The sequence below is a fragment of the Molossus molossus genome, unplaced genomic scaffold (assembly GCF_014108415.1).
Source record: "Molossus molossus isolate mMolMol1 unplaced genomic scaffold, mMolMol1.p scaffold_m16_p_13, whole genome shotgun sequence".
NCBI classification, from domain to species: Eukaryota; Metazoa; Chordata; class Mammalia; order Chiroptera; family Molossidae; genus Molossus; species Molossus molossus.
In genome coordinates this window covers 84,735,450-84,762,936 of record NW_023425348.1, presented here as the reverse complement: position 1 = coordinate 84,762,936, position 27,487 = coordinate 84,735,450, and the positions used below count along the sequence as shown (strand labels likewise).

The 27,487-nt window shown below is 37.1% G+C and overlaps 3 protein-coding genes across 3 annotated transcripts; all 3 read left to right on the top strand.

Moving 5' to 3' along the window:
* The first annotated feature begins 500 nt into the window (after positions 1–500).
* On the top strand, positions 501–1,482 carry LOC118628364 (olfactory receptor 5AP2). Its single transcript, XM_036259269.1, has one exon. The coding sequence runs from the start codon at positions 518–520 to the stop codon at positions 1,469–1,471; it is 954 nt and encodes a 317-aa protein (XP_036115162.1). The 5' UTR covers positions 501–517; the 3' UTR covers positions 1,472–1,482.
* Positions 1,483–7,489: 6,007 nt separating this feature from the next.
* LOC118627924 (olfactory receptor 1020-like) lies at positions 7,490–10,472 on the top strand. Its single transcript, XM_036258467.1, has 2 exons — positions 7,490–8,391; positions 10,445–10,472. The coding sequence occupies exons 1-2, from the start codon at positions 7,490–7,492 to the stop codon at positions 10,470–10,472; spliced, it is 930 nt and encodes a 309-aa protein (XP_036114360.1).
* A 5,357-nt stretch (positions 10,473–15,829) lies between these two features.
* On the top strand, positions 15,830–16,841 carry LOC118627923 (olfactory receptor 5M10). The gene has a single exon (XM_036258466.1). The coding sequence runs from the start codon at positions 15,892–15,894 to the stop codon at positions 16,837–16,839; it is 948 nt and encodes a 315-aa protein (XP_036114359.1). The 5' UTR covers positions 15,830–15,891; the 3' UTR covers positions 16,840–16,841.
* Positions 16,842–27,487: the final 10,646 nt, after the last annotated feature.

The following is a 27,487-nucleotide window of genomic DNA, read 5'->3' as shown; positions in this document are numbered from 1 at the left end:
CCACACACCCAAGCTATTTGATTATTTTCTTCTTGTTTGGCACTGTTGATTAATTTTACTAACTTCCAGTAGTTTTTATTCTTTCCATTGGTACTGTGGAGGAATACTCAATGAGAACTGGGAATTAATTTTGCCATCTTTCTCCAGAATTTGTGTCTAGAGGGTATGTTAATATATAAATTAATTTATTATGAACAATAGAGAGATACTTCTTAAAGACAAGTTCCTGTAAGTATCCAACAAGTGGTTAATGCCAGAAATTAAGATTTTAGTGACTGAATATGAAATCACTCTTCTCCGAGTCATTAGTTAGTACACAGCACACCTAGAACTCAGATACAATCTTTCAATGTCTTTTGACTTGACATCAAGTCCAACACACTTTGTATTGTTTTTCATTTTGCACTCTTCTGTTAGAATTTGTATGTGTATATGTCAGCAAAAAGATGTTTATAGCTTTATCATGTACTCATCTGACCAAATACCATGTTCCTTCTTCTCTGTTACTGCAGCTCAAATGATCAGATATATGAAAGAAGTTCAAAGCAGGAATCAAACTGAAGTGACAGAATTTATCCTCTTAGGACTCTCGAGCAATTCAGATCTACAAATTTTCCTCTTTGGATTGTTTCTGTTTATCTATTTGGCAACTATGGTGGGTAATTTGGGAATGATAGTGTTAATTAAGATCGATCCTCATCTCCACACCCCGATGTACTTCTTTCTCAGCAGCCTCTCCTTTGTTGATGCCTCTTACTCTTCTTCTGTTACTCCTAAGATGCTGATGAACCTGGTGGCTGAGAATAAGGCCATTTCTTTTAGTGGATGTGCTGCCCAGTTCTACTTCTTTGGCTCCTTCCTGGGGACTGAATGTTTCTTGTTGGCCATGATGGCCTATGACCGCTATGCAGCCATTTGGAACCCTCTGTTATACCCAGTTCTCATGTCTGCAAGAATATGTTTCTTGCTAGTAGCTAGCTCATTCCTAGCAGGCTTTGGGAATGCAGCCATACACACAGGAATGACTTTCAGGTTGTCCTTTTGTGGCTCTAACAGGATCAATCATTTCTACTGTGACACCCCACCCCTGCTCAAACTCTCTTGCTCTGATACCCACATAAATGGCATTGTGATCATGGCTTTTTCCAGTTTTAATGTCATCAGCTGTGTTATGATTGTCCTCATTTCCTACCTGTGTATTCTCACTGCCATCTTGAGAATTCCCTCATTAGAGGGACGGCATAAAGCTTTTTCTACCTGTGCCTCCCACCTTATGACTGTCACCATATTCTTTGGGACAATTCTCTTCATGTACTTGCGCCCGACATCTAGCTACTCAATGGAGCAGGACAAGATTGTTTCTGTATTTTATACTGTAGTGATCCCTATGCTGAATCCCTTCATCTACAGTTTGAAAAATAAGGATGTAAAAGGGGCCCTAAAGAAGATCTTAGAAAAACATGTACTGTAAAGCCACATGACCATCATCCTGTTACGTAGAAGCAAAAGTGCTTTCGTATTAATTTTGTCTGATTGCTTAGGCTCTTTATTTGTGTGTTAAAGTAGATTGTTTAAAATATGGTAAACTTCTTAATCTGGGGTCTTACATGTGTATCCATGGGCCTAGATGATGAATTAACACAGTGGGGGGAGCGCATTGTCTGGTAAAGTATAAAATACTTGGAGTTGGGCGACCTAAGCTTAAGTTCCAATTTTAATATTTAGCTTTTCTTAATATCAGTTTTATTATATATAAATATTGTAAAAATTATGAGAAAAAGGACCGGGTATTTGTACCTCCACGATGATCTGTTTTGGATATGTGTCACTCACTGGGAGGGAGGATAAGCTTGGGCATAGCAATTCCTTTCAACAGGAACAATTCCTCCGCTGTGCAGTGTCAGTTTGCAGTAAACTTGGAAGCTGGAGAAATAAATACTTCAACCCTGAAAGGCAAATCTGGTTAGTGTACCACAACATCCGCTATAAACAATAACACTATTCCACTCACAAGGATGTCAAGAGTACCAAATGAGAAACAAGAAAGCATCATATCAGGTGTTATAATAATATGGCTACAACAGCAACAATGGAAGAATATTTTACTGACTTTGTGAATTCATTGGAATATTTTGAGGGTAACAATCAATGTGTTTCAACTTTTTATCTCTATCCCTTCCAAATTTTTACATAGCTTGCAATAAACAATTATCAAGTTAAATGATCTATCTTATTGTTCCCTGTATTGGGGTGGAAATATGTCAATGTTGGAGCAATGGGGAAACAACCTTTTTCCATGAGATGACATGATGAAGGATTCAGGCCAAAAAAAAATGATTTGGAAATGCCTATTTTTATTTCTTTCCATTTCACTATCTACTGCAGACGAGGAGGGAGAACATCAGTGCTTCACATACTCCACGTGAGACCACCTCACCCCTAAAAAATTTGTTAGGGGCCACAAGGGAAGAGTTAACTCATCCTATTCACTCTCAGCAGTCCTCCCGTCTCCCTATAACTTCTACTTTCAACTGTGAATGAAGGTTTTTCTTAAAGGCATTCAAAATGATCATGGCTGACATCCTCCACGTTTCTTTTAGTTTATCTCATCTATAATGTAATATCTATCCTTTGACTGCTTCTTATTCACCAGTCTAGAGAAGTAGCAGTTAATCATTATTCATCACTACTCTCACATCCACATTTGTTATTGCCCAATGGGGATTTCATGGCACATCATAAAATGACTTGCCCTCAATCACCCTCAGTTCTATGGTTTCACTTTCTCTCCATGCTACTGTCCTGGCTAAATCCCAGTTAGGTTAAATTTAATTGTTTTTTCCTCTGTCCTACACTTACGTTGCCTACGTCAATTGTGGGAAACCACTCAGCACTTCACTCTCTGCTGCTGATCTTGCCTCATATTTCTTCCTCCAAAATATAAACATTTAGATAAGATCATCCTCTTACTACCTCTAAGCCTTTATACACATACTTTTCTTCCCATCTGTCATAATGAATAATGTGTCCCTGCTTCTACCTAAGACTAGTTCTTTCACATTTTTGGAGCTTTTCATAAACTTTACATGGAAAATTACATGTCTACTCTTCCCAGGCATCAGTTTATCAAGCTCTACTGAAATATTTTTATTGGTTTATAAATATCATCTCGTGTCACCATTCTTAATAATTTCCTTGGCTGAAAATCCCATCCAGTCACCAACTTATTTCTCTGATCCCTTTGTAATTGTACTTTTCAAAAGTACTACCTCTAGTCATTATCCCTACTTTCTCATATCCCATGACATGTTCCAATTATACGTTTGTGTCACTGCTCCATTGAACCTACTCTTGTCAAGAACATATAAATATTTGACTCAATTGCATTCAAATATTACTATTCTATTTTACTATTATTTGCTATCTCAGAAGGAATTTCCACAGTACATTCCTCCAGCTATCCCCAAAACACTCCTTCCCAAGTTTCTATACTGCCTCAATCTTTTGATTTTCTGTCTCACTTTATGGCCACTTTTTTAAAAAGACAGGAAATACTTTATTTAAACCCATCAGAGAGATAGACAGTTTGAGTCTGTAACCAAGCATTATGTTTTAAAGCATAGGCCAGTAATTGTTTATGAGAGTATACATCGCTACATACAAATTAACTGATCAGACCACAACTTTTCAATGTTTAAAACAGAATAAGCTTCCCTGTAAAGGCAGCACCATTGTGACACTTTAACTTTAGTATTTCTCTTCTTCTTCCTCACCTTCTCCTTCAATGGAATCCACACCCATCTCCTCATAATCCTTCTGAATGGTAGCCATGTCCTTATTGGGTGCAGAAAAACCCTCCTTCCTCCATGCCCTCCCTCATCCATGCATGGCCACTTCTCAGATAACTGATGGCTCTTTCTCCTCTTCAGGCTGGCTTTGGAGCCAAAGACTTAAACCTTTCCATTGTTTGTTATATTGGTTCTCCATCTTTATCCACTTCTTAGGTGATTTAAGAAGTCTGCCATGATTCCAAAATTCACATCTCCAGCCCTGGCCTCTATCTAACCTGAGTTCTAGATGTGTATATTGAATTGACAACCTGGCATCTAAGGACTTTGAAGACATTAAAGAATTAAGAAATTATCTTTTTTTACTTAGTTATCATACTCAGACATCTATAATTGCATCTTTTGCACTATGAGGAGGAACTGTATCTTAGCATCATACTTATGTTCCTTGTGCTTAAAATATCCTTCTCCATGTTAAGGCATAAATGGTGTTTTCTGTTAAACTTACTCAGTTTGTGCTTGGAACAAGAAAACAGGCACCCTTTATATCTTAATTTACTCATAATACATTCAAAAACTATTTGTTGGTATACAAAAAACTGCACATATTTAATGTATATAATTTGATGAGTTTGAACATATGTATACATCAATAAAGCTGTTTAAAAGTCTATTAATGAATAAACTAGAATGTAACATGTAATGAAGATAAAGCAGGTAAGAAAACACAAAGTTCCTTTGTGCTCTCATGAAACGTATATTTAAATAAGGAAGGCTTTGTTGTCTATACCAAATGTGTGTGCATGTATGCACAGGTATGTGTGTGTGTGTGTTTGACATGGATATGAGTGGTACTTTGAAGACACATAAAGCAGGAAATAGAATAGAGAATGGTATAGTCAGAGAAGAGCTCCCTGAGGAAATAACATTTGATCGATACCTAAATAGGGATAATATCATGTGAATGTCTGTGAAAGAGCATTCTAGTTATGCTACAGCAAATACTGAGGTCCTGAGGCATAATTCTGCTTAGTTTGCTAAAGGAATAGTAAGGAGATAAATATATGTGGACCAGAGTGAACAAATGATAGGAGGAAAAAAACTGAAATCAGAAAGGTGTTGTGAAGGACCAGCAGGTTACATAAGCCTTATAGGTCATATATAGGCTTTACTCTTCATTCTTTCATATCATCCCATGACAGCTGTTCTCCAACTGTAAGCTGCATGAGGAAGTGACAAGGTTGATTTTGTTGGCTACTCTGTTAGTACCAATGGTATTGTCTACTCCACTAAACAAATTTACTACATTTTATTGAATGAATCAATTCATGAATGCAATGAGAGCCATGTTCTAATAGAAATAAGCAGATATCATATTTTCAGTGGAATTCTGAGGTTTGGAGGCAGGAACTGGTTAGTTATTTACCATTTAATTCCTTGTTGTGCTCCATGGAATCTCAGAATCACAAAGTAGGTTTTGCCTTTCTCTAAAGGCCTAAGTTTCCCTCCATGGTATACATGATTCACTGGGGAGAATGCAGTTCCATTATCTCAGTGGAAAGTAAATGCATGTTTTAATTTTGGATCAGCACATCTTGCAGAGACTAAATCTCATGAGAATGAGCACAGCCTTAATAAGGCTGACTGACTCTTTGTCTCAGACTCAGTAGCAGCATTTTTTACTCTTTGTGGAAAGAGTAGCTGAGTCCTTTAGACCACTTCTATTTTCATCAAAGCTATAAACTTCACTTGAGGAAATAGAAACGTGTATTCATCCAAAAAACAAACAAACAAGCAAAAACAAAAGTAAACTCATAAATACCACTACTTCCAGTGAATATTTCTTAAGGACAAAAGGTAAGATGATTTAATTTATCTCAAAGTGTTCAGATATAGAAAGTTTCCAAGAGGACTAAAAACATATTCAAGTGATTAAGACTAAACATCTCAATTATAATATGTTTGAATCACTGAATTTATTGTTACCAACTAAACTAGTGTGAACTGTTTTTTTAGAAGAGAGACATTTAATATCACTAGTAACAGATGAGAATTTTATAGACTATTGAATATCCGCATACACATGCACATATGAATGTATGTATACTTGCATACCTATGTTATATATGTATGCAAAACAGGGAAGTTTAATTAATTTTGTGTAGAAAGAGTGCCAAAACATCTGGCATATTTAATGCCCTCTGAAGCCCTTATGCTCTTATATGTACAAATTGAGAGAATGCTTATAACTTTCAACCTTCATCATATGTATTATACATGTATGCATGTATACATGTGCACATATGGGATCATATAAATCATAAAGAATATAATTGTTTATGTCAATTTATATGTTTGTTACATATGTAATATGTATTTATACATATATTGCATAAAGCAGAATTCTATGAAATAGCTACAATATTTTTAAAGTGGTTATGTTACAAGAAAGGATTCAGCTGATTTTAGAAACAGAAAGATCAGTTAAGGGACTATTGCAATAATTTAGATGAAAGATGATGTTGGCTTGGGTCTCAGTGGTAGGAATGGAAGTGGTGGGAGATAATCGGCTTATTAATATATTTTGAAAATAGAGCCAACATCATTATCTGACAGAATGGTCATGGGATGTGTAAGAAACAGAAGAGATTAATTTTTCTAATATTTATTTGTCTTCATTTGAGCAAATGGAAGTATAGAGTTGTCATTGACCTGAGATAGGAAATGCTTTGTTTGGAGCAAGTTAAGAGAGAACACGAAGAATTCAGTTTGGGGTCATGATGAGTTGTTATTCCATACTAATGCAGATATGTGAGTAAGAAGTTGCTTAGAAGTCTGAAGATTGGAAAAGAGGTCAGAACTGGAGATATAAATTGAGGTGTTGTAAGTATACAGATGAAATTTAAAGCCATGAGATTGAATAAGACCACCAAGGTCAAATGTAAATAGGAAAGAAAGGAGAATCAGGACTGAGCTCTGAGGTACTTCAACCTTAAGAGTCAGAGGGAAGAAGTAGAATCAGCAAAGAAGACTGAGAAAGAGCAACCCGTATGGTAGGAAGGAAGCTCAGTCTGGTGTTCTAAAAGATAAGAGAAGAAGCTCTTTCAAGGAGTAGTAAACAATGAACTCTGTCAAAAGTTACTGATGGACAAAAAAGGTGAGGAATGAGAACTGACTGATGGGTTTGGCCACATGAAGATTCCTGATGACTTAGACAAGAGTGGTTTCCGTGGAGTAATGTGGTTAGAGCCTGATTTGAGTGGGCTCAATAGGAAACAGAAAAAACAGAATTGGATACAGCAAGTATACTAAAGTGTATAATATTTTTAATTGCCAATGTGAATGCAAAACAACTGGATGACAGGTGGTGAAGACAGAAGGATCAAGAGAGGAGGAGAGAAAAGTTAAGAGTTAAGGTAAAATATGGAAAAACAGTGGTCAATCATTGATGACTTTATATACACACACATATTACATTTTAAATAAAATAGGTTACTGAGTTTACTGAAGAAAACTTTTTTTTTTAACTGCAATAAGGAAATAAAGAGATTTAATACATATGCTCTTAAGACATCTTATAAGCAATCTAGCTCATAGCAGAAAATAAGCTATTTGATTTTTCCTGGTATTTTTTTGTACACGTTATTCCCTTGATTTCTTTCTTATTCCAGTAAATGCAGCATCCATTCGGAGAAAAAGGTATGAGCAACCATTCAACAGTGACTGAATTTATTCTCCTGGGATTCAGCGATCATCCAGAGCTACAGTGTCTTCTTTTTGTAGTGTTTCTAGTCATCTATATCACCACTGTGTTTGCAAATCTTGGCATGGTTCTATTAATCAAGGTTGACTCGCGTCTGCATACTCCAATGTACTTTTTCCTCAGTAATTTGTCCCTTGTTGACTTCTGTTATTCTTCTGTCATTGCCCCTAATATGCTGGTGAATTTCTGGGTGAAGAACCCAGTCATTTCATTTAATGAATGTGCTACACAATTCTTCTTTTTTGGTTCCTTTGCTGGTATTGAAGGCTTCTTGCTGGCTGTGATGGCCTATGACCGGTATGTGGCCATCTGCAAGCCTCTTCTTTACACAGTCACTATGTCCCCCCATCTTAATGTCCTTTTGGTGTTGGCCACCTATCTTGCAGGTTTTATGAATGCTGCCATTCACACTGGCTTCACCTTCCAACTGTCTTTCTGCCATTCAAATGTCATCAACCACTTCTTCTGTGACACCCCACCTCTACTGAAACTCTCTTGTTCTGACACGAGTGTCAACGAGGTTGTGATTTTTGCTTTTGCCAGTTTTAATGAATTGAGCTGCCTTCTGACTATTCTCATTTCTTACCTCTACATCCTCACTGCCATCTTGAGGATCCATTCTTCAGAGGGGAGACACAAAGCCTTCTCCACCTGCGCATCCCACTTGATGGTGGTTACCATCTTCTTTGGCACAATCCTGTTCATGTATCTGCGCCCCAGCTCCAGCTACTCAATGGATCAGGACAAAGTGGTGTCTGTGTTTTATACAGTGGTCATCCCCATGTTAAATCCTCTCATCTATAGTCTGAGAAACAAGGAGGTCAAAGCTTCTTTAGGTAAATTTTAAAAACAACCTCTTTTTACTTCTGTGCTTAGAATCACATAGCATGGGACTTTAGCACACTGAGGGAATGTAGAAATGACCAAGTCCACCTTTATTCACTCAGGCTCCTTTTCATTCTATAATGAGGCTTTTTTTTTTTTTTTGTCTTGATAGTGGAGTTGGACCAAATGTCCTAGGCATCACGGGGAACACGATGACTCTGTGTAAATTCTACTTATTTCACAGAATCTATATGCTTGAAAATAACCTAATATCTATATTCAGAGGTATAAGGCCCAGTCTAAAAGTAGGTGGGCCAGCCCTGGCCAGTTTGGCTCAGCAGTTAAAGTGTCAGCCCGTGGACCAAAGGGTTGCAGGTTTGATTCCCAGTTAAGGACACATAGCTGGGTTGCAGGTTCAATCTTTGGCCTTGGTTGGGGTCTTGCAGGAGGCAACCAACCTATGTGTCTCTCTCACATTGATGTATCTCTCTCTCTTTCTCCCTCCCTCCCTCTCACTCTATGTAAAAGAATCAATGAAAAAATATTTTCGGGTGAGGATTAACGACAACAACAACAACAACAACAACAACAACAACAACAACAACAAAAGTAGATGGGACAGAGAAAGACTGAGTGGCTGGAGGAATGACTCCATCTTCTTCCTTGTTTGATGGTTCAGTAATTGGACAGTGGTTTTGTAACTGCCAGAGGACATGTGATAAGTAGGTTGAGCCAGAATATGTCCAGAAGACCAAAACTTGGCTTAGAGACTGCCTCTTGTCCTTAGTGAACCAGAAAGAAATATCAGAACTTAATCTCAATAGAAGTGCCAAAGTCAAGTGTTTTTAACCTGGGCGAGTAATCTAGACGACTGAGTGGATAATGGGAACAAACTACAGCGTAAACATAAGGGGCAAGCACAAAACAAGAACACCAAGGCTCATGGAGCAGAAATTTCTGGGGCTTAGAAAAGAGGTATTCTCTACAATTCCTGAAGATGAAGTGTCATGTTGTTTGATCTTTGAATGAGTAAGCAGTTTAAGCGTGAAGAGCTAGGTAGGGCAGGTTCTTTGGCAAATAACCACACAAATCTATTTTACTACTAGCTGCAATTTAGTTAGAATAAGTTTAAATCTTTTGCTGGTTTAATGGGTATTTTCATAACTGGGCCATCTCCCCGACAGGACTGGATTTTCTTTACAGAAAGTGACCACTGACATGTCAACAGAAAATGTTTTAAAGTGACTGAAACTGGGTATACTATACTAGGTGTGATCCTAGCATGTCTCTTTGCCATTGAAAGACTAATACATCATAATACAAAAGCAGCCACTTAAAAAAGACTAAGTAATAATTTTGTTTTCAATTTCCACCTATGGTTTTTGATAAGATCTTTTCATTTAATCCTCTGTTATTCTGCTTTTCAGACATTGCATATTAAAAATGTCATTTTCTTGCTTTTCAAATGGTTCTTGCCCATATCATCTTTTTTATTTTTTTTTCAGGAGACCTCTTCATATTTTAAGATACAGCACACATACTATCTCCTCTGATTCCTCTGACAGTCCGTCATCCCTCCAAAGTGTACTCATACCCATTCCTGTGATTCTAGAGATATTGCAACTTGAATCAAGTTCTTGCTCACAGATATAAATAATAAAATACAGTTTAATATTTCCTGACATAGACTAAAAGCTCCTTGAGACAAGAGACCTTTTTATATCTACTTTTACATTTCCATACTCCATAATGAACCATCAATAAAAGTTTTTAAATTAAGAAAGGGTAAGGACAGAAAACAGGCCTTTCTGTTTTGTTACTATTTTTCCCACAGTTTATGAGAAGCACCTGGTAATTAAACACAAGACTACTGGTGTCTATAACTTCAAGCTCCCTTTCTATTCAAACAGTAAAATAAATAAGGGCTGGGCTCCCCACACCTCTCTCTCAGCTGTTTTAATAACCCAAGAATAATTCACACCAAAGAGCCTCTAATGAAGGGAAACTTTTCTTACACCTTCCCCTCAAACAAGTCTTCCATTTTGAACTCTGTGCAACCCCTTCAGACAAAACTCCATCTTTTATACTCCCGGTAACTTTTTTTACTTGAAAGCATATTTTACAGGCTAAAGAAGATATAAAAATAGCTCCCTGGCCCAGCCGGTGTGGCTCAGTGGTTGAGTGTCGACCCATGCACCAGGGGGTTGCCAGTTCGATTCCCTTTCAGGGTACATGCCAGGGTTGTGGGCCCGATCCCCATGTGGGGCATGCAAGAGATGGCCAGTGGATGTTCTCTCTCATCAATGTTTCTCTCTCTCTCTCTCCCTCTCTTTTTCTCTCTCTCTAAAAATCAATAAAGAAAAAAAAAAAGGAATACCTCCCTGGTACATCAGCTGTACTGTCTCCTAGAAAACAAACAAATTGTGACTTCTCAAGACAAAACCTCAGCATCTGTTCACTGTCAACAGGATCCCTTCCCTAAAAACCCCCAATAAAAGCAACTCGTCCTATGTTTTGTTGTCCTGTGCCACCTGATACCTGGCCCTTTCCCTGACTATGAAGAAAGTAATAAAGTTCCTCCTTTTTCCTCCCTCTTCTCTCTGTTGTGAATTCTTTCCCAAGCCTGTGCCATGGACCAAATCCTAACAGAAAGAATCATTCCAATGGGAGGTGTGGGGTGATGGAAGACAAACTGTTGCTTCTGGCATCTGAACCACAATTTCAGAAAGGCGGAGTTAGAAAAGTTCTCTTGTACCTGGTTGGATCATCTGTTAGATCATGTTTTATTCTTTTTAAAACAAACTATAAACCACAGAACTTGTATACATGTGTGCATGAACAATGGACATGGACAACAAAGCTGAGGACAGGGTGGGGGTGGGGAGGGGAGAATCAATGGGGGAAAAAGGGGAAACATCTGTAACAAAAATAAATAAATTAATTCAATAAAAAATCTATTACACTGCCAAAATAAATAAATAAATAAATAAACAAATCTATCTTTTTTTTTGAAACATTTTAATAAATGTTTTAATAAACAGATGATATTTTAGTGTCCTATATTTGTCACTTTATATTAATATGATTTTAACATATAATGATAGAGTATTCAGGACTTTTTTCATGAAGGAACAAATAGTTAATTCAAATTAGCCTAAGCCTGGAATTCTCAGTGCCCCTTGATCTCTCTTTCTCTGTTTTCCACTTTCTGTCTCATATTATGGGTTCACTTACTCTTTTTCACAGACTTTGCACATCATGGCCTCAAATTTACATACTTTTAGGATGATTGCATTGCAGTCATGGTTGCTTCTCTTTAGAAAAAACAACTGTTGCCTGAAATGGCTCAAGTGTTTATTATGTTGTCAACTAAGAACATCCAAACCTGTAGAGAATTTTTATGTTTATTTGTGTTTATTTTAGCCAAACTGAGGACATTGCCAGGACGCAAGATCTCAAATTCTCCAGAGAATGATAGAAATACATTTGGAATTAAGGTGTGAACATAAGAAAAATTACATGAAAGTGGAAGAAAGGCAGGTACAGACTCAGTAAGATTATGTGCTCCCTGGAGGGTGGTTACAGTGCCCAGGAGTGTGGTGTGACAAAGAGGATTACCCTGGTACTTGAAAGGTGTGTTAACCTGGCTGCACAGAGCAATGGACAGGGCTTACTTAAGGCAAAGATAGATCAGTACTAAAGAAGCTGTGTGCCTAAAGTGTGCCAAACTACCATGACCTGCTCAGTTAGAAATTTATAATTAGATCATCCTGTGATGTTCCTTTCTGTCACTGAACTAATCAGTTAAAACAAAAAAAAATGTTTTTATTGATTTTTTAGAGAGAGAGGAAAGAAGAGATAGAAATATCAATGTGAGAGAGAAACATCATTCGGCTGCTTCCTGCAAGCCCCCTACTGGGGATCAAGCCCACAACCCAGGCATGTGCCCTGACTGGGAATCGAACCGGGACTTCTCAGTCCATGGGACGATGCTCAATTCACTGAGCCACACTGACCGGGGCTGAACTAGTCAGTTTTATTACAAAACCTCTTTTTCATCCACAGTGTGAATGTGTGTCGTGGTATGCATGCATTTGTGTATGTGTGTATGTCGGTGATAAGTTACCAGGAGAACTCTTGCTCTACAATAGCTACTGCATCCACGGTACATTTACTCAGTAAAACTGCATGCCTTGCCTATCCTCTGCCCATTTTATTTACAAATTCCTCATTTGGGCAGCGATGCTTTATGCTGTTTACACCTCAACAAGAATGTTAACACTGGTGTTAACTTTATTAGTAGATGAGTTAGATGTTTTCCCATATGATGCAATTTGGGGATTCTGTTTTCAAGCTTCTGCTATCTACAGTATAAAAGCTATTAGAACATTGTGCCCTGTTTTATTTATTTTAGTAGCTAACCTCATGAGGTGTTTTTTTATTTAATTTTTATTTTATTTTATTTTATTTTTTAGCAGACACATGAATTAATCATTGCAATTGAACTAAGGAATTCATGTCATTAAAAATCCTTTAAATATCACTTTCTAGGAAAATAAAATAAGAATGCCTAATAATCTTTGAGTTAGTGTCAAACTCTGTGCACTATAATCTTCTTCTTTGCTATATAAATAAATATCAACTTCTTATGTGTAGAATTCTGATCAAGAGTTGGTCCCCTACTGAAAAGCATGGATACTTTGCCCTTTCATAGCTGAAAGTGTTAATTCACTACATTTTGTCTACTATTCCATAACTATTAAGCCAGTCTTATTTCTTATTGAAAAATACTTCTTTGTAAATCTTATGATTATTACAATGTTATCCTATATTAAAGTATATCAGAAAATACTTAAATACATACAAGCATAAGTACTTTGGATCCAATTTTCTTCAGAGTGAAAACTGACATTCTGCTTAAAGAAGTGTCAAATCTTTAATTATTATGTAAAACAAGGAAACCCCACATCAAGGAGTCAAAAAATGAGGACCCTCCAACCCTGCAATGACATACACAATACTAGAAGAAACCTCTTTTTCATGGAAATATTTAAACCACAGATTTTATTCTTTAAATTTTATGATTTCACTTGTGTAAGGAATTAGGATAGAAATTGAGATTGAGAAATAGTTCCACTTCAATTTGAAAAGAATATGGTAATGCTTAAATCTTCTCCAATGTGGTGAGGTGATAACGACCTACAGTTTGATATTGATTTACAGCTTTATCTCATTGACGTCTTACCCTCTAACCCATCATTTGGAGATGTAACAAACTCTGAGACACCTCTCTTGACTTGGTCAGACTACATTTGAACTCTTCTGACTATGCTGACCTGAAACTATCATGCACTGGAAGATACAGACCAGCGAAAGCATCTCTAGAGTCCTTTAGTCTCCAGCAAATGCAGCTCCAATGTCCAACTAGTCTTTATTCAACTTTCCACCTTCCTTCCAATTCACCAATTTTATGAATGATCCTGGCACTCAGACCCAACTTAATTCCTAGCATGTTGATAAAATTAGTTCAATGGAGCAAACTGGTTTCATATAAATCCATAGTGATCACCTTTCAAAGGATCCTCACCCCTGACCAGCACCTCTACTTCCTTCCATTAGTTATGTGACTTTTCTGCTCTCTACGCTCCTTCTGATCCCCAAATTTCTCACGGACTTCGCCTTTCTTCTCCTCGTTCTCATGAGATCACCTTACCTCAGTGTTTAGAAACATTTTGAGAATATTTCTAAATGAAGTCTTCTGATGAGAAGTCTCTCATCTTTACTACATTAAAAACACAAAACCTATCTACTCATATTTTTCTCCTTTCATAGTATTATTTGTGATGGCTAAATTTTCTGTCTGTGCTAAAGATTTTAATAAACTCAGTCCCAAGCAGTACACAGATGTGAGAAATTTTGGCCTCAAAGGAGCATCTAGTATCTCAAAGCTCCAAATTAAAATTCTGCCCATGAGGAAAAAAATGACAATTTTAATTGGTTCTTCAGAATTATTTTATAAATACTCTAAGGAATGTGCCCAAGGAATATATTATAAATCTTCACACCTTGTTTTGACAAAATATGGTAAGTCATCTTTTACAGGTAGGTCATTTGCTATGTTTGTTCACTGAAAATATGTTTGCTTTTCAGTGTGGAGATTAACATCCCACTAATGTAGAAGAGATTTTCAGCAATTTTACTTGATTTTTCTATTGGTATAATATTTCATGGCATGTCTAGAAACCAATCATTGTGTGCAAGACTTTTTGATGTGTCTGTAAAAGCTAAATAAAAGTGCTTTGGGGTACAATTCTTGAGGCACACTTTTTCTAGTCATATCTTGTTTTCACCAAGGTTTGACAGATAATGACTTCAGCTGGGAGTAAAGCCCAGATTTACATGTTAATCATGCTTCCCTAAACAAACATTTTCATACGTGTGTTAGTTGTGCAAAAGTTGGGGACACCCCTCCCATTCTTCTCCAGATATTTGCATTCTTTATTTTCTATTTGAATTTTACTTTCTCAGAAAGGCCTTCTCTGAATGGCCATCTAAATGCATACCACCTTTATTTTGCTTCACAGTACTTGTTTCTGACTGACATTATGTTATAACATTTCTCTACGGGTTGTACTTTCTCCTACAATTTATGCTTCATGAGGATGGGGAATTGGGTCACTGCTGTGAACCCAGAAGCTACAAGAGAAAAAAAATCAGCCTTTGTAATGTACATGATAAAATGGTGATTTTACAAAGCAGAGAGAACAATTCCTCATTTGGTATCTTAGCCACACAGGGTGGGACAAAAGCAGGTTTATAGTTGCTCATATGGAAAATGATATAATAATTAATAAATAATAATACAAAAATAAACTCTGTATTTTGTGTACTCATAAGTATAAACCTACTTTTGCCACACATCAAGAGATGAATGTGCTAATTCAATGTTTTCTGAAGAAAATTAAGTCAAACAACTATGGGTTTCACATGGGAAATGCTGAACTGAATATTTATTTTCTCTTTTGTGTTTGAAAAATAGGATAGCAGATCTGGAGGAACCTCAGAAATCCAACTTTCTTCATTTTCCCATTTGAATGATGCCATTGATCTGCTGCTTTTTATGTCTGATTTTAATTCCTGTGGTTTTCTTTTCTTCACAAAATTTGAAAACAATACTTAACATGGACTTCACTAAGAATACAGTATAAATGTGTGTGTGTGTGTGTGTGTGTGTGTGTGTGTGTGTGAGAGAGAGAGAGAGAGAGAGAGAGAGAGATTGAGATATAAAGAGGAAGAGAAAACATGGAGATACAGGGATACAGGGAAAACTATTTGTGTAGAAATTCTGATGTGTTATTGAAAAAAGAAGAGAAAGCTCCTCATAGATGAATCAAAGAATAAATGATAGAATGGATGGGCTAAATGAAAGAATGGATGAGATTATAAATGCAGAATCTTGATCAGACAGAATTCTTCACTTTTCTTTGTCACTTTCAGTTTTCAAGGGATAAGAAAATGTCTTCCAAAAACCACACTGTAGTGACAGAATTCATTCTCTTGGGACTCACGGATGACCCAGCACTAGAGAGGATCCTGTTTGGGGTGTTTCTGGTGATCTACCTGATCACGCTGGTGGGAAATGCGTGCATGATTGTGCTGATCAGGACCAATTCCCACCTCCAAACTCCCATGTATTTCTTTCTTAGCCACCTCTCCTTTGTAGACATCTGCTATTCCTCCAATGTCACTCCAAATATGCTGTACAACTTCCTCTCAGAACAGAAGACCATCTCCTATGCTGGATGCTTCTCACAGTGTCTTCTCTTCATCGCCCTGGTGATCACTGAATTTTACATCCTTGCCTCGATGGCGTTGGATCGCTATGCAGCCATTTGCAGCCCGTTACATTACAGCGTCAGAATGTCCAAGGACATTTGTATCATTCTAGTCATGGTCCCTTATGCTTTTGGCTTCTTTAATGGACTTTCTCAGACACTGCTGACTTTTCACTTGTCCTTCTGTGGCTCCTCTGAAATCAATCATTTCTACTGTGCCGATCCTCCTCTTATTATGTTGGCCTGCTCTGACACCTACGTCAAAAAGATGGCAATGTTTGTAGTTGCTGGATTTACCCTCTCATGCTCTCTCTTCATCATCCTCCTGTCCTACCTTTTCATTCTTGCAGCCATCTTGAAGATGCATTCTGCTGAAGGCAGGCACAAAGCCTTCTCTACTTGTGGTTCCCACCTGACAACAGTCACTATATTTTATGGAACCCTCTTCTGCATGTACTTAAGGACTCCATCTGAGAGATCTGTAGAAGAGTCCAAAATAATTGCAGTCTTTTATACTTTTCTGAGTCCAATGCTGAACCCGTTGATCTACAGCCTAAGGAATAAACATGTGATCCATGCTATGCAGCAAATGATTAAAGGAAATCTTTTTCATAAAACAGCAGTTTAGGCATCAGTTAATTAGAAATTAATGGGATCTGTGATAAAAGTGATTAGAGCCTAGAAGTGATTAAGAAAGGGCTTCTAAATATAATAGAGTTCCAAGTTCCAACTTTTTTTAAAAAAAAAAACAATTATTGAATTTATTAGGGTGACATTGGTTAATAAAATGATATATGTTTCAGGTGTACACTTCTATAATACATCATTTGTACATTGTATTATGTGTTTACCACCCAAAGCCAAGTCTCCTCCAGTCACTATTTATTGCCCCTTTACCCCCTTCTACTTGCCCCCACCCTTCTTTCCATCTTGTAATCACCATACTCTTGTCTGTGTCAATGAGTTTTTTTGTTTGTTTGTTTTTTGCTTAATCCATTCACCTTTTTCACCCAGCCTCCCAACCCCATTTAGTGATTCCACTTCTGGAAATATATCCATTGAAACTCAAAACTGTGACTTGAAAGAATGTATGTACCCCTATGTTAATTGCAGTGCTTTTTACAATAGCCAAGATTTGTAAGCAGTACAAATGCTCATTAGAAGGTGAGTGGCTTAAAATGCTATGGTACATATACACAATGGAATACTATTCGGCTATAAAAAAAGAATAAAATCTTACCTTTTGTGACAGCATAGAAGGACCCAGAGACTATTATGTTAAGTAAAATAAGCCAGTCAGAGAAAGACAAATGCCATATGATTTCATATATATTGTGGAATCTAACGAACAAAACAAACAAACAAACAAAAAAGAAATAGACTCATAGATCAAATTTCTTTTTGAAGATCAGCATCATTTAGTCTGGGGGACATTCCATAATGTATAATAAACTTCCCTTTTTGTTAAACAAAGAGTTGTGTTTTTATTCCTAGCAACTAGAATATGCTGATATCCAGAATTCTAATGCTCTTTGAAAAATGTACTGTAGAATCACTGTAAAAGTATTTTATATTTTGTCTAAATGATTGTATGCTTCCTTTTATTTTCTAGTCTGGAGAATCACTGTGGCTTTCAGAAACCAAAATTAAAGGCTCAATAATGGCAATTGTCTTAGTCCAAATGATTGACCTCTTTGCAGTGTTTAAAAAAATTATATTTATTTATTTATATTTTTCTTTTTTCCCTTTTTATTGAATTTATTAGGGGTGACACTGGTTAACAAAATTATACAGCTTTCAGGTGCACAATTTCACAGCACATAATCTGTATATTGTGCGTTTACCACCCCAAGTCAAGTCTCTGTCCATCACCATTTATAACCCCTATAACCTCCCCCAACTCCCCACACCCCCACCTTACCCTGGCAGTCACCACACTGTTGTCCATGTCCATGAGGTTTTTTCCTCTCTCTTTTTTTCTTTTTGCTCAATCCCTCCACCACCACACCACCCATCCTCCCAACCCCTCAACTCCCTCTCCAGGTCCATCCATGTAGTCACAAATGGTAAGATTTCATTCTTTTATTACAGCCAAGTAGTATTTCATTGTGTAAATATACCACAGCTTTCTTATCCACTCATCTACTACTAGACTCTTAGCCTGCTTCTAAATCTTGGCTACTGTAAATAACACTGCAATGAACTTTCTTCATTGTCTAAGTTTTTCATTGAAAGCCACATCAAAATTTCTTTAGAGATAGATAGAACATAAATTAACATGAAATAAAATAATATGTGACACTCTATTTTAGTTTAATGCTCACTTTTATATCACTACATTTTAATCTTTACAAATGAACTTAATAGGAAATTATCTTGGTTTATAACACTCGGAGTTTTAGGCACATAGATTAAATGACCAATCAAAAGTCATTCAGCCACTAAGTGGCACACAGGCAAATCCTTGGATTCTCAGTTATGTCTCTTTCCAACTCATTGCTATATGTGAAATCATGGTAAATGTGATGGCAGTAATATAACTAATAATCACTAATGTAGACTTCCTCTGATATTTCAGGCAAACACGATAATTTTTGTGCAATATAAGTAAAATTGTCTTATTGTCCCATGGAAAACAGATGATTTTGCTATATGGCAGAACTATGTAGGCTGTATTTTATGAGTATATTGTCCAAATTATAAAAACATACAGGTTTATTATAGATAACTAGAAAATTCAGACAAAAAAGAAGAAGCAACATTTATCAGTGGATAATTTCTATTTGTGTTTTATATTTCTCCTCAATAATTAATATAACAAAAATGGAATCATTTGCCATACACTAATATGAACATTGATTTTTCACTTGATAGTATAATGCTTGCATTTCATATAGACTAAATATTTTGGTGAACACTATTTGTAATATAATATAATAATAATTAATTCATAGTGAACTTAATTATAAAATAATACATATCAATTGTAGCAAAACAAATCGAAAAATCCTAAAAGATATAAGAAACGAAAACAAAATGTATTTGCAATTTCCTACCTACAGAGAGTTTGTCTCAATATTTTGGTGTATTTTTTCTTGTTGGTTTATCTTGCAAAGCATTATTCCAACATGCTGATGTATCCTATTATTTTTAAGATTGACTAGTATCTAAGTACATATCTCTCTGACAGTTCTTTTAGGATAGATTCCTAGAAGTGTAATCGCTGAATTAAATCTTTTATGCATTTTCAAAGTTCTTGTTAAATTACTTTATGGGTAAATTTTCATCAGAAAGTTTGTAATAATTTACATCTATTAATAGTAATATTTGAGAATAACCATTTAACTATACCATTATTTTAGATTATTTGCTTCTTTGTTGTCTCAACTGAAATTCTTAGAAAGAGATTTTGTTTTATTTTGACAGAAGAATTTTAAAATATATATTTGACAAATAATCAGTTTGATGACTGCCTTTCATGTTATTTCTGATGATACTTCACATAAAAATATTAACATTTTTTATTTAGAAAATTTTAATCTATTTTTTTGTTTTTGCTTTATAGTTTTTGTCAATCCTCAATTTAACTAAGCAAGTATCTATATTATGTTACTCATAACTCAGGACCATATTTTATAAGAATACCTTAAATTATTCTAGATACAATTTTGTTATATATTGTAATGTTGTTTGTAACGTTTTACCTCACAATTTTTTGTTGTTTTGTTAATTCTCACCTGAGGATATTTTCTCACTAATTCTTAGATAGAGTGGAATAGAGAAGGGAGGAGGAGAGGGAGAGGGAGAGAAAGAGAGAGAGAGAGAGAGAGAGAGAGAGAGAGAGAGAGAGAGACATCGATGTGAGAGAGACATATTGATTGTTTGTCTCCCACGTAACCTCAACCAGGGCCAGGAATCGACCAGCAACCCAGGTATATTCCCTTGACTAGGAATCAAACCCATGACCTTTCAGTCTGCAGGCTGTGGCTCTTTCTGCTGGGTCTAACCAGCCAGAACCTTACCTCACACTTTTAACCCATGTATTTCTATTGTTTATTAAGCAAACCTTTGTTTATCCACTAATTTGTTATCTTCATTGTATCTTCATTGTACACTAAAGAAATCTATTTCTGGTCTATCTCTTCTATTCCTTTGACTAATCTACATATATATTTTAAAGCAAATTATTACAATAATGTAGATTTAAAATGTGTTAACTTCTTTTTTTTAAAACTCATCTTTATTGTTGATGTATTACAGATGTTTCTCTCTTTTTTTCCCCATTGACCCCTTCCTCCCCAGGCTTGCCCCCCTCCTGCCTTCCCCACACTATTGTTGGTGTCCATTGGTTATGCATATAAGCTTAGAAGTTCTTTGGTTTAACTCATCCCACCCTCCCTCCCCACTTCCCTTTGAGGTTCATCAGTCTAACAAACAATCGTACTTATTAATTCCTTTATCTTTTTCACGCATCCCCTCAGCCCCCACCCATCTGGCAAGCAAAAAAAAACTTCTCTGTACCTATGAGTCTGTTTCTGTTCTGCTTGCTCATTTTGTTTGTAGATTCAATTGGGGATAGATTTGTATTAATTGCCATTTTATTGTTCATATTTTTGTTCTTCTTCACCTTCAAGAAGACCCTTCAACATTTCATATAATGCTGGTTTGGTGGTGATGAATTCCTTTAGCTTTTTCTTGTCTGGGAAATTCTTGATATGGCCATCAATTCTAAATGATAGCTTTGCAGGATAGAGTAATCTTGGTTGTAGGTCATCGCTTTTCATCACCTTAAATATCTCTTGCCACTCTTTCTGGCCTGCAAAGTTTCTTTTGAGAAATCAGCTGACAGTCTTATGGAAGCTCCTTTGTAGGTAACGAAGTGCTTTTCTCTCACTGCTTTTAAGATTCTCTCTTTGTACTTACCTTTGGCATTTTGATGATGATGTGTCTTGGTGTGGACCTCTTTGGGTTCAACTTGTTTGGGACTCTCTATGCTTCCTGGAATTGTATGTCTGATTCCTTCACCAAGGTAGGGAAGTTTCTGTCATTATTGTTTCAAATAGGTTTTCAATTTCTTGCTTTCTCTCTTCTCCTTCAGGCACCCCTATGATGGGAATGTTGGCACACTTGAAGTTGTCTCAGAGGCTCCTTACACTATCCTCATTTTTTTGGATTCTTTTTTCTTTTTGCTGTTCCCGTTGGGTGTTTTCTGCTTCCTTATATTCCAAATTGAAGGTTTGTTTCTTGGTTTTACCTACTCTACTATTGACTCCCTGTAAATTATTATTTATTTCAGTTAGTGCATCCTTAATTTCTGACTGGCCCTTTTTTATGTTGTTGATGTTCTCACTAAGTTCCTTGGAGGTCTCCTTAAGTTCCTTGAAGGTCTCATTAAGTCCCTTGAATGTGTCACTAAGTTTCTTGAACAACCTTATAACCAGTGTTTTGAATTCTGCATCTGATTGATTGCTAATCTCCATTTTGTTTAATTCTTTTCCTGACGTTTTGTTTTTTTCTTTCATTTGGGACATGTTTCTTTGTCTCCTCATGTTGGCTGCTTCCCTGTGATTGTTTCTATGTATTAGGCAGAGTTGCTATGTCTCCTAGGCTTTATAGGGTGGCCTATTATTGTAGGTGTCCTGTAGGATCCAGTGGCCCAGTCTCCCTGATGACTCAAGCTGTGCCTTCTAGTGCACCCCTAATGTGGATTGTACAACCTTCTGTTGTATTTGAGTCTTGATTGCTGTTGGCATGTCAGTGGGAGAGATTTACTCAGGCCAATCAGTTGCAAGGACTGGCTGTACCCACTAACCACTGACCTCTGACTACCTTGGATGATCGGCTGTGCAGGGATCCACCATGTAGAGCAAGACTTACTTCATCAGAGCTCTGGTACGCACTGAGTCTACTCACTGAGTGTGTTACTTGTGGAGGTGGTTGGGTGGTGGTGTTTTAATGTGGTCTGAAACTGTCCACTGCATGTGCTGGCTGTGGGGCAAGGTCAGCCTCTGCCTGTGTTCTACCAAGGGCCACCTGGCATAAGCTACAAAATGATCTGCAGATGACTGCTTCTTGTGCTGGGTTTGGAGGTGTCCAGGGAAAGCCAAGCTGTGAACCAAGGCTGGCTGCTTCTAGCGCCAGGCCTGTGGCCACTTAATGAGAGGTATGGGGCTCACTGAGACCAGATGCTGCTTGTTTGAGAGATTTTAGTAGACTCTGAAGCAGGATCGAAGACAGGCCAATCCTATGGTAAAGACTTTGGAAACAGCTTGAGTGGGCCCAAAAGTTGGGTGGGGCGGGGCCTCAGGGAATCACCAGGGCGGGGCCAACAGTGTGAGCCAGGTTGCTGGAGTCCCAGATATGGTGGCAGTCTGTCTGCCCTGTGGGGGAAGGGTTCACCAAAGGAACAATGGCCTCCACCAGCACGTCTGTCCAGGAGGAGGCTACTCCTCCAGCCCTCATCCCAAGGCCAAACAGCTCAGTTCTTCCCTGTTCTCTGGTGCCCCTAAAGCTGCCTCCCCTCCAAGCTCTGAGGGAGCAAGTCTGAGTAAGTCTGTGTGTGGGCCCTTTAAGAGGTGTAGCCTGGGGCTCCAGCAGCCTTAGCCTCCCTCAACCTCAGTTCTTGCTGGTTTTTACAGCCAGAAGTAATGGGGACTTTTCTTCCTGGCCCTGGGACCCAGAGCTGGGTACCTGGTGTGGGATGGGGACCCCTGACTCCTCAGGGAGGACCTTCCCATCTGAGGTGTCCCTCCTGATTTTTATCTGCCACATGTGGGTTTGGGACCAACCCCTCTGCCCCTGCCCCTCCTACCAGTCTCGGTGTGGCTGCTTCTTTAATTCTGTAGTTGTAGGACTTCTATTCAGCTCAATGTTAGGTGGCTCTGAATGATGGTTGTGTTGTAGTTTTGTTGAAATTTTGATGTGGTTGTGGGAGGAGGCGATACTGTGTTTACCTACGCCGCCATATTGACTGGAACTAAAATGTGTTAGCTTCTATTAGAGAAACTTCATCTTTATTATTATTTTTTTTTCAAATTTATCTTAGAGAATACAAATTAGTGCTTCTAGGTAGCCAATATTTTTAACTCAGAAATTATATTTGTGATTGTTTAATCCAGAAAGTATATGCACACATACCCATGAAAATCAAATATGGCTATATACTCAATAATATCCATTGTAAATTATTTTGAAAATATGGAAAATGTTTTAATTTTAGTAGTATTGTTATAACTTGGTCCCCAAATTTGGTGGAGATATGTGTAAAGTGCAGACCATTATGAGGTCTGCCTCTGAATGAGAGTTTACAGGTAAATTCAGGGTCTTTTTTTTTTTTGAACCAGAAAAGCAGATAGGTGCTTGTGGCTTATAACTTAGGAGAAAAACATGTAACCTCAGCATCTTAATATTGTGTATTTATTAACACTGTGACACAAACATTTTTTTTTTGTACCAGACCAGTGTCCATAATGCAACATTACGTTTCAACAAAGATGTCTAAACACAGAATTGTATACTTAAGTAGATTGTCCTTTGTCAGCAACTGTCTCCCCAAAGAATTGACATTTCCACACATATTCCTCATCGCTGAGGTGAAAAACACTGGAAACATTTATGTAAAACTGAATTAAAATAAATATTGTTAAAAACAACGAGGAGCAAATTATCTTTGAGTTTAGCTGCAGTGGAGAAATGTACAATTGAAGAGTCACTCAAATTTGACCATATACTACTTAAAATTGAGAGTCGTATAATATTTGAAAGTATTTGCTCCAGATAAGATAAAGCAGTACATTTATGAAGATACAATAAGATCAAAGAAATCACTCAAGAGACTAGAACATCTTGATATAAATAAATATCAAAGGTTATGTATATAAAATGGATAAAAATGCAAAAATGCTATAATTAATTAGTCAAAATATTAGTGATCAAAAATATGAAAGATATTCTTTTGTATTTTTACCCTCAAGAGAGTTCCAAAAGACTGGCACTTTCTCAATGAAGGGTATTAGGACAAACGTTAATGTATAGCTTTTCTGGAAATCATTTTAACATTATGTTTTAAGGAGTCTTTACAATGTTTGTACACTTTTATTCAGCTATTCCAATTTTAAGAATGTGTGGAAAGCATAGCAAGATATTTGGGAGAAGATGATCATTGTAACATTTGTGTAATAATTAAGGAAAAGGGAGCAAGTGGTGCATTAAATACAGGCAGCCCTCACTCAGCAAGGCACCGTGTTAACTGAAACTTGCGAAGCCCGGAAATGTGTCCTTGCTTTGCAGGGTCTGTTACCATAGCACTGTGCAGAGGGAGGACAGCCTGCCCTGACTAACTGGCTGGACGCACAGAGGGCAGACAGGACAGAGGCTGGTGGTATGTAGCTGGATCCCTGTAAGGGTGTGCTGCCTGGACCCCAGAGGAGAGTGACTCTCACATGGCAGACTTTTCCTCTTAAAGTTATCCAAAGTGAAGCAGCACCCAGTTAAGGCAAGGGCAAATCATTTTATACAGCTTTTTATATATAAAAAAGAAGGGTACAACAATGTATACATTATGATACTTTTGTAAAATATGAGGATTAAAGAAAAATAAGACATGTTCTTCATATCTATGTACCAAATTTATAGGATGAGAAATTATTAATTTTATGAGCAAGAAAACAAGCAAACAAAAACTGCATATTCCCAGAATCATCCAGATCTCACTATTTAAAAGGAAAGGATTTTATTTACTAATATTAGTATTTAAATATGAAAGTAGGAAAAAGCAAGCATTTAACACTGTCTCATAACAGTATTGTACTGGATGGCCATCCAGGTTCCTTCTAATTCAAGCTGCTGTTAATTGTTCCCCTTAAAAATCGGTTAGAACATAGGCCCATGGACCAAATGGTTGTGGGTTGGATTCTCGGTCAAGGGCACATACCTGGGTTGCAGGTTTGATCTCTGGCCCCACTCAGTGTTATGAGGGAGGCAACCAATCGATGTGTCCCTCTCACATCAATGTATCTCCCTCTTCCTCCTTCTTTTCCACTCTCTCTAAAAATCGACAGACAAATATCCTCAGGTGAGGATGAACAACAACAACAACAAAAATTGTGCTTCTGAATAAGTTGTGATTCTTTGGTGGTACCTAAATCTAGACTTATTTGTTTGTTAGGAGAGGGAGGTAGGAGCAAGTCCCACCTGAACTGGGTTAGCACACATGGAATTTGACAGCTCATTGGTGTCTGTAACCAGCCTATGGAAGCCGAACCCCTGATGTTGAAAATGGCTGCTGCGATGGTCTGATCACAACACAAATGCTTGGTCAGGGAATGGAAAGAATGGATGACTCTCTACAGAATGGTTCTACCATAGTCGGTGAAGGCAAACCTTTATTCAGTACATCTACCTCTGCAGAGCCTGTTGTGTATTTATTCAGGTTCAGTATTTTCCTCATTGGTAACTTAGCCTCCAATAGCAACTAACCTCTCCCGGTCCTTTGGTGTTCTGTCCATCCCATCTCCTTTGTTCCAAATCAGCAATTTTCTTTTTTAAGTTCATATGATTATAATAAGTGTTACATAATTATAAAGTGTTGTTTCTTCCCCTAATATACCCTTTGATCTCACTAACCTTTTTTATACCAATTTATTTTATCTTTCATATATGTATGTCATGTTCATAGTTTAATTCATCTCGTACCCTTGACTGCACACTTTATATTTAACCATTAGGAAGTTTTAATTTGCTCTACTTTCAAATATTAAATATTGAATCTTGAAAGAGCTTGTCAGCATTTTCTTTGCTACTTGTAAGGTCTAAGACAAAATTACATCTTACATAAGCTAATACAATGAATTTCCTTTTTCCAAAATTGAAATCCTTTATCTTCCAACACAAACCAAAGATATTTATAAACATAATCATATCATGTTGCTGATGTGGTAAAATAGTCCGAGAATTTTCATCATACTTTTACTAAAATTTAAACTTCTTACCTGAGTCTACAAGATCTTATGTGGCAACTTCTTAACTCCCCTCTGTAAAGTCTTCAACCACTTTATCTTCAGTCCTTCTTTGCCTGCCACACGGACCTTGTAGATGTTTCCTGACCATCCTGAGAACGTCCTTACCTCAGGGCCTTTGCACATGCTGTTCCTTCTGCCTAGAATGATCTTTCCTCAGACCATTAAGTATCTCACTTTATTACTTCATTCAGATCTCTCCTCTAATAACCTTACCTTGAAAAATATTGCCTGGCTGCTTGTCTAGGTGAGCTCTATTCAAAATATGGACCATGATTTATTTTTTCTCATATATTTTATTATTTCTAAAATTGTTACTTACTCCTGTGATTCTATATATAATAGATTTCTACTTCTAGTTCTGTATTGGCTGGTCAGTGGCTAATGTTACCAGAGCCCAGTGAGAGCTAAAACCAGGAAGAAATGTCCTGGCCTACTTCTTCCCCAACACACATATCAGCCGAAGTTTGCTTGGAAGGACTCAGCCATTCTAGCACTTTTATTGTGAATTTAGAGAGAACAAGAAAGAAACTAAGCTACTTCTCTCTTCTTCCCACCTCTGACATTCTGCTTATTTCTCTCATTGTCCAAATTCAGCTGCATAGTAGTTACTAAAGAAGTTTAATTGATGCAATCCATAAGGGCTAAATTCCCGATGGATGAAGCAAGGTAGAGAAGAGAAGACAATGGGTCTGAGTGGGGCAGGGTGACAATGGAAGACCACCAGCAGAACTATATTACCTAGAATATACCCACAATGTTCCTGCATCTACTTATTATTGTTTCTATTAGAAAGATAAATCACAAGGCTCAGAATCAGTAAATGACAAGGTGATTGAAAGTTAGTTGATCACCCTGGCCAGTTTGGTTCAGCGGTTGAGCGTTGGCCTATGGACCAGAGAGTCCTGGTTTTGGTTCCCGCTAGGGGCATGTACCACCCAAAAAAAAAAAAAATGTTAGTTGATCTTCCAGTGCTTTTTCAGTCTTCAAAACTTTCCTGCTTCACCATGCACTATTTTATATAAAGTGTTATAGACAAGAGAACTTAATATTTTCCTCAATTCAAAAGATATTAAGACCCTCAAGCATAAGCTAGAATAAATAATGAATCCCATCACTTCATGTTTCTTAAGAGATTTGATTCCCTGATGATATTGGAGAGTGGCAAAAATTAAGTCCTCAGTGAGCTTAAGATGTACAAAAGAATAAAACCACAATGGTTGTTTTCTGCTAGAAATAATTGAACCATAGGGATTTGGT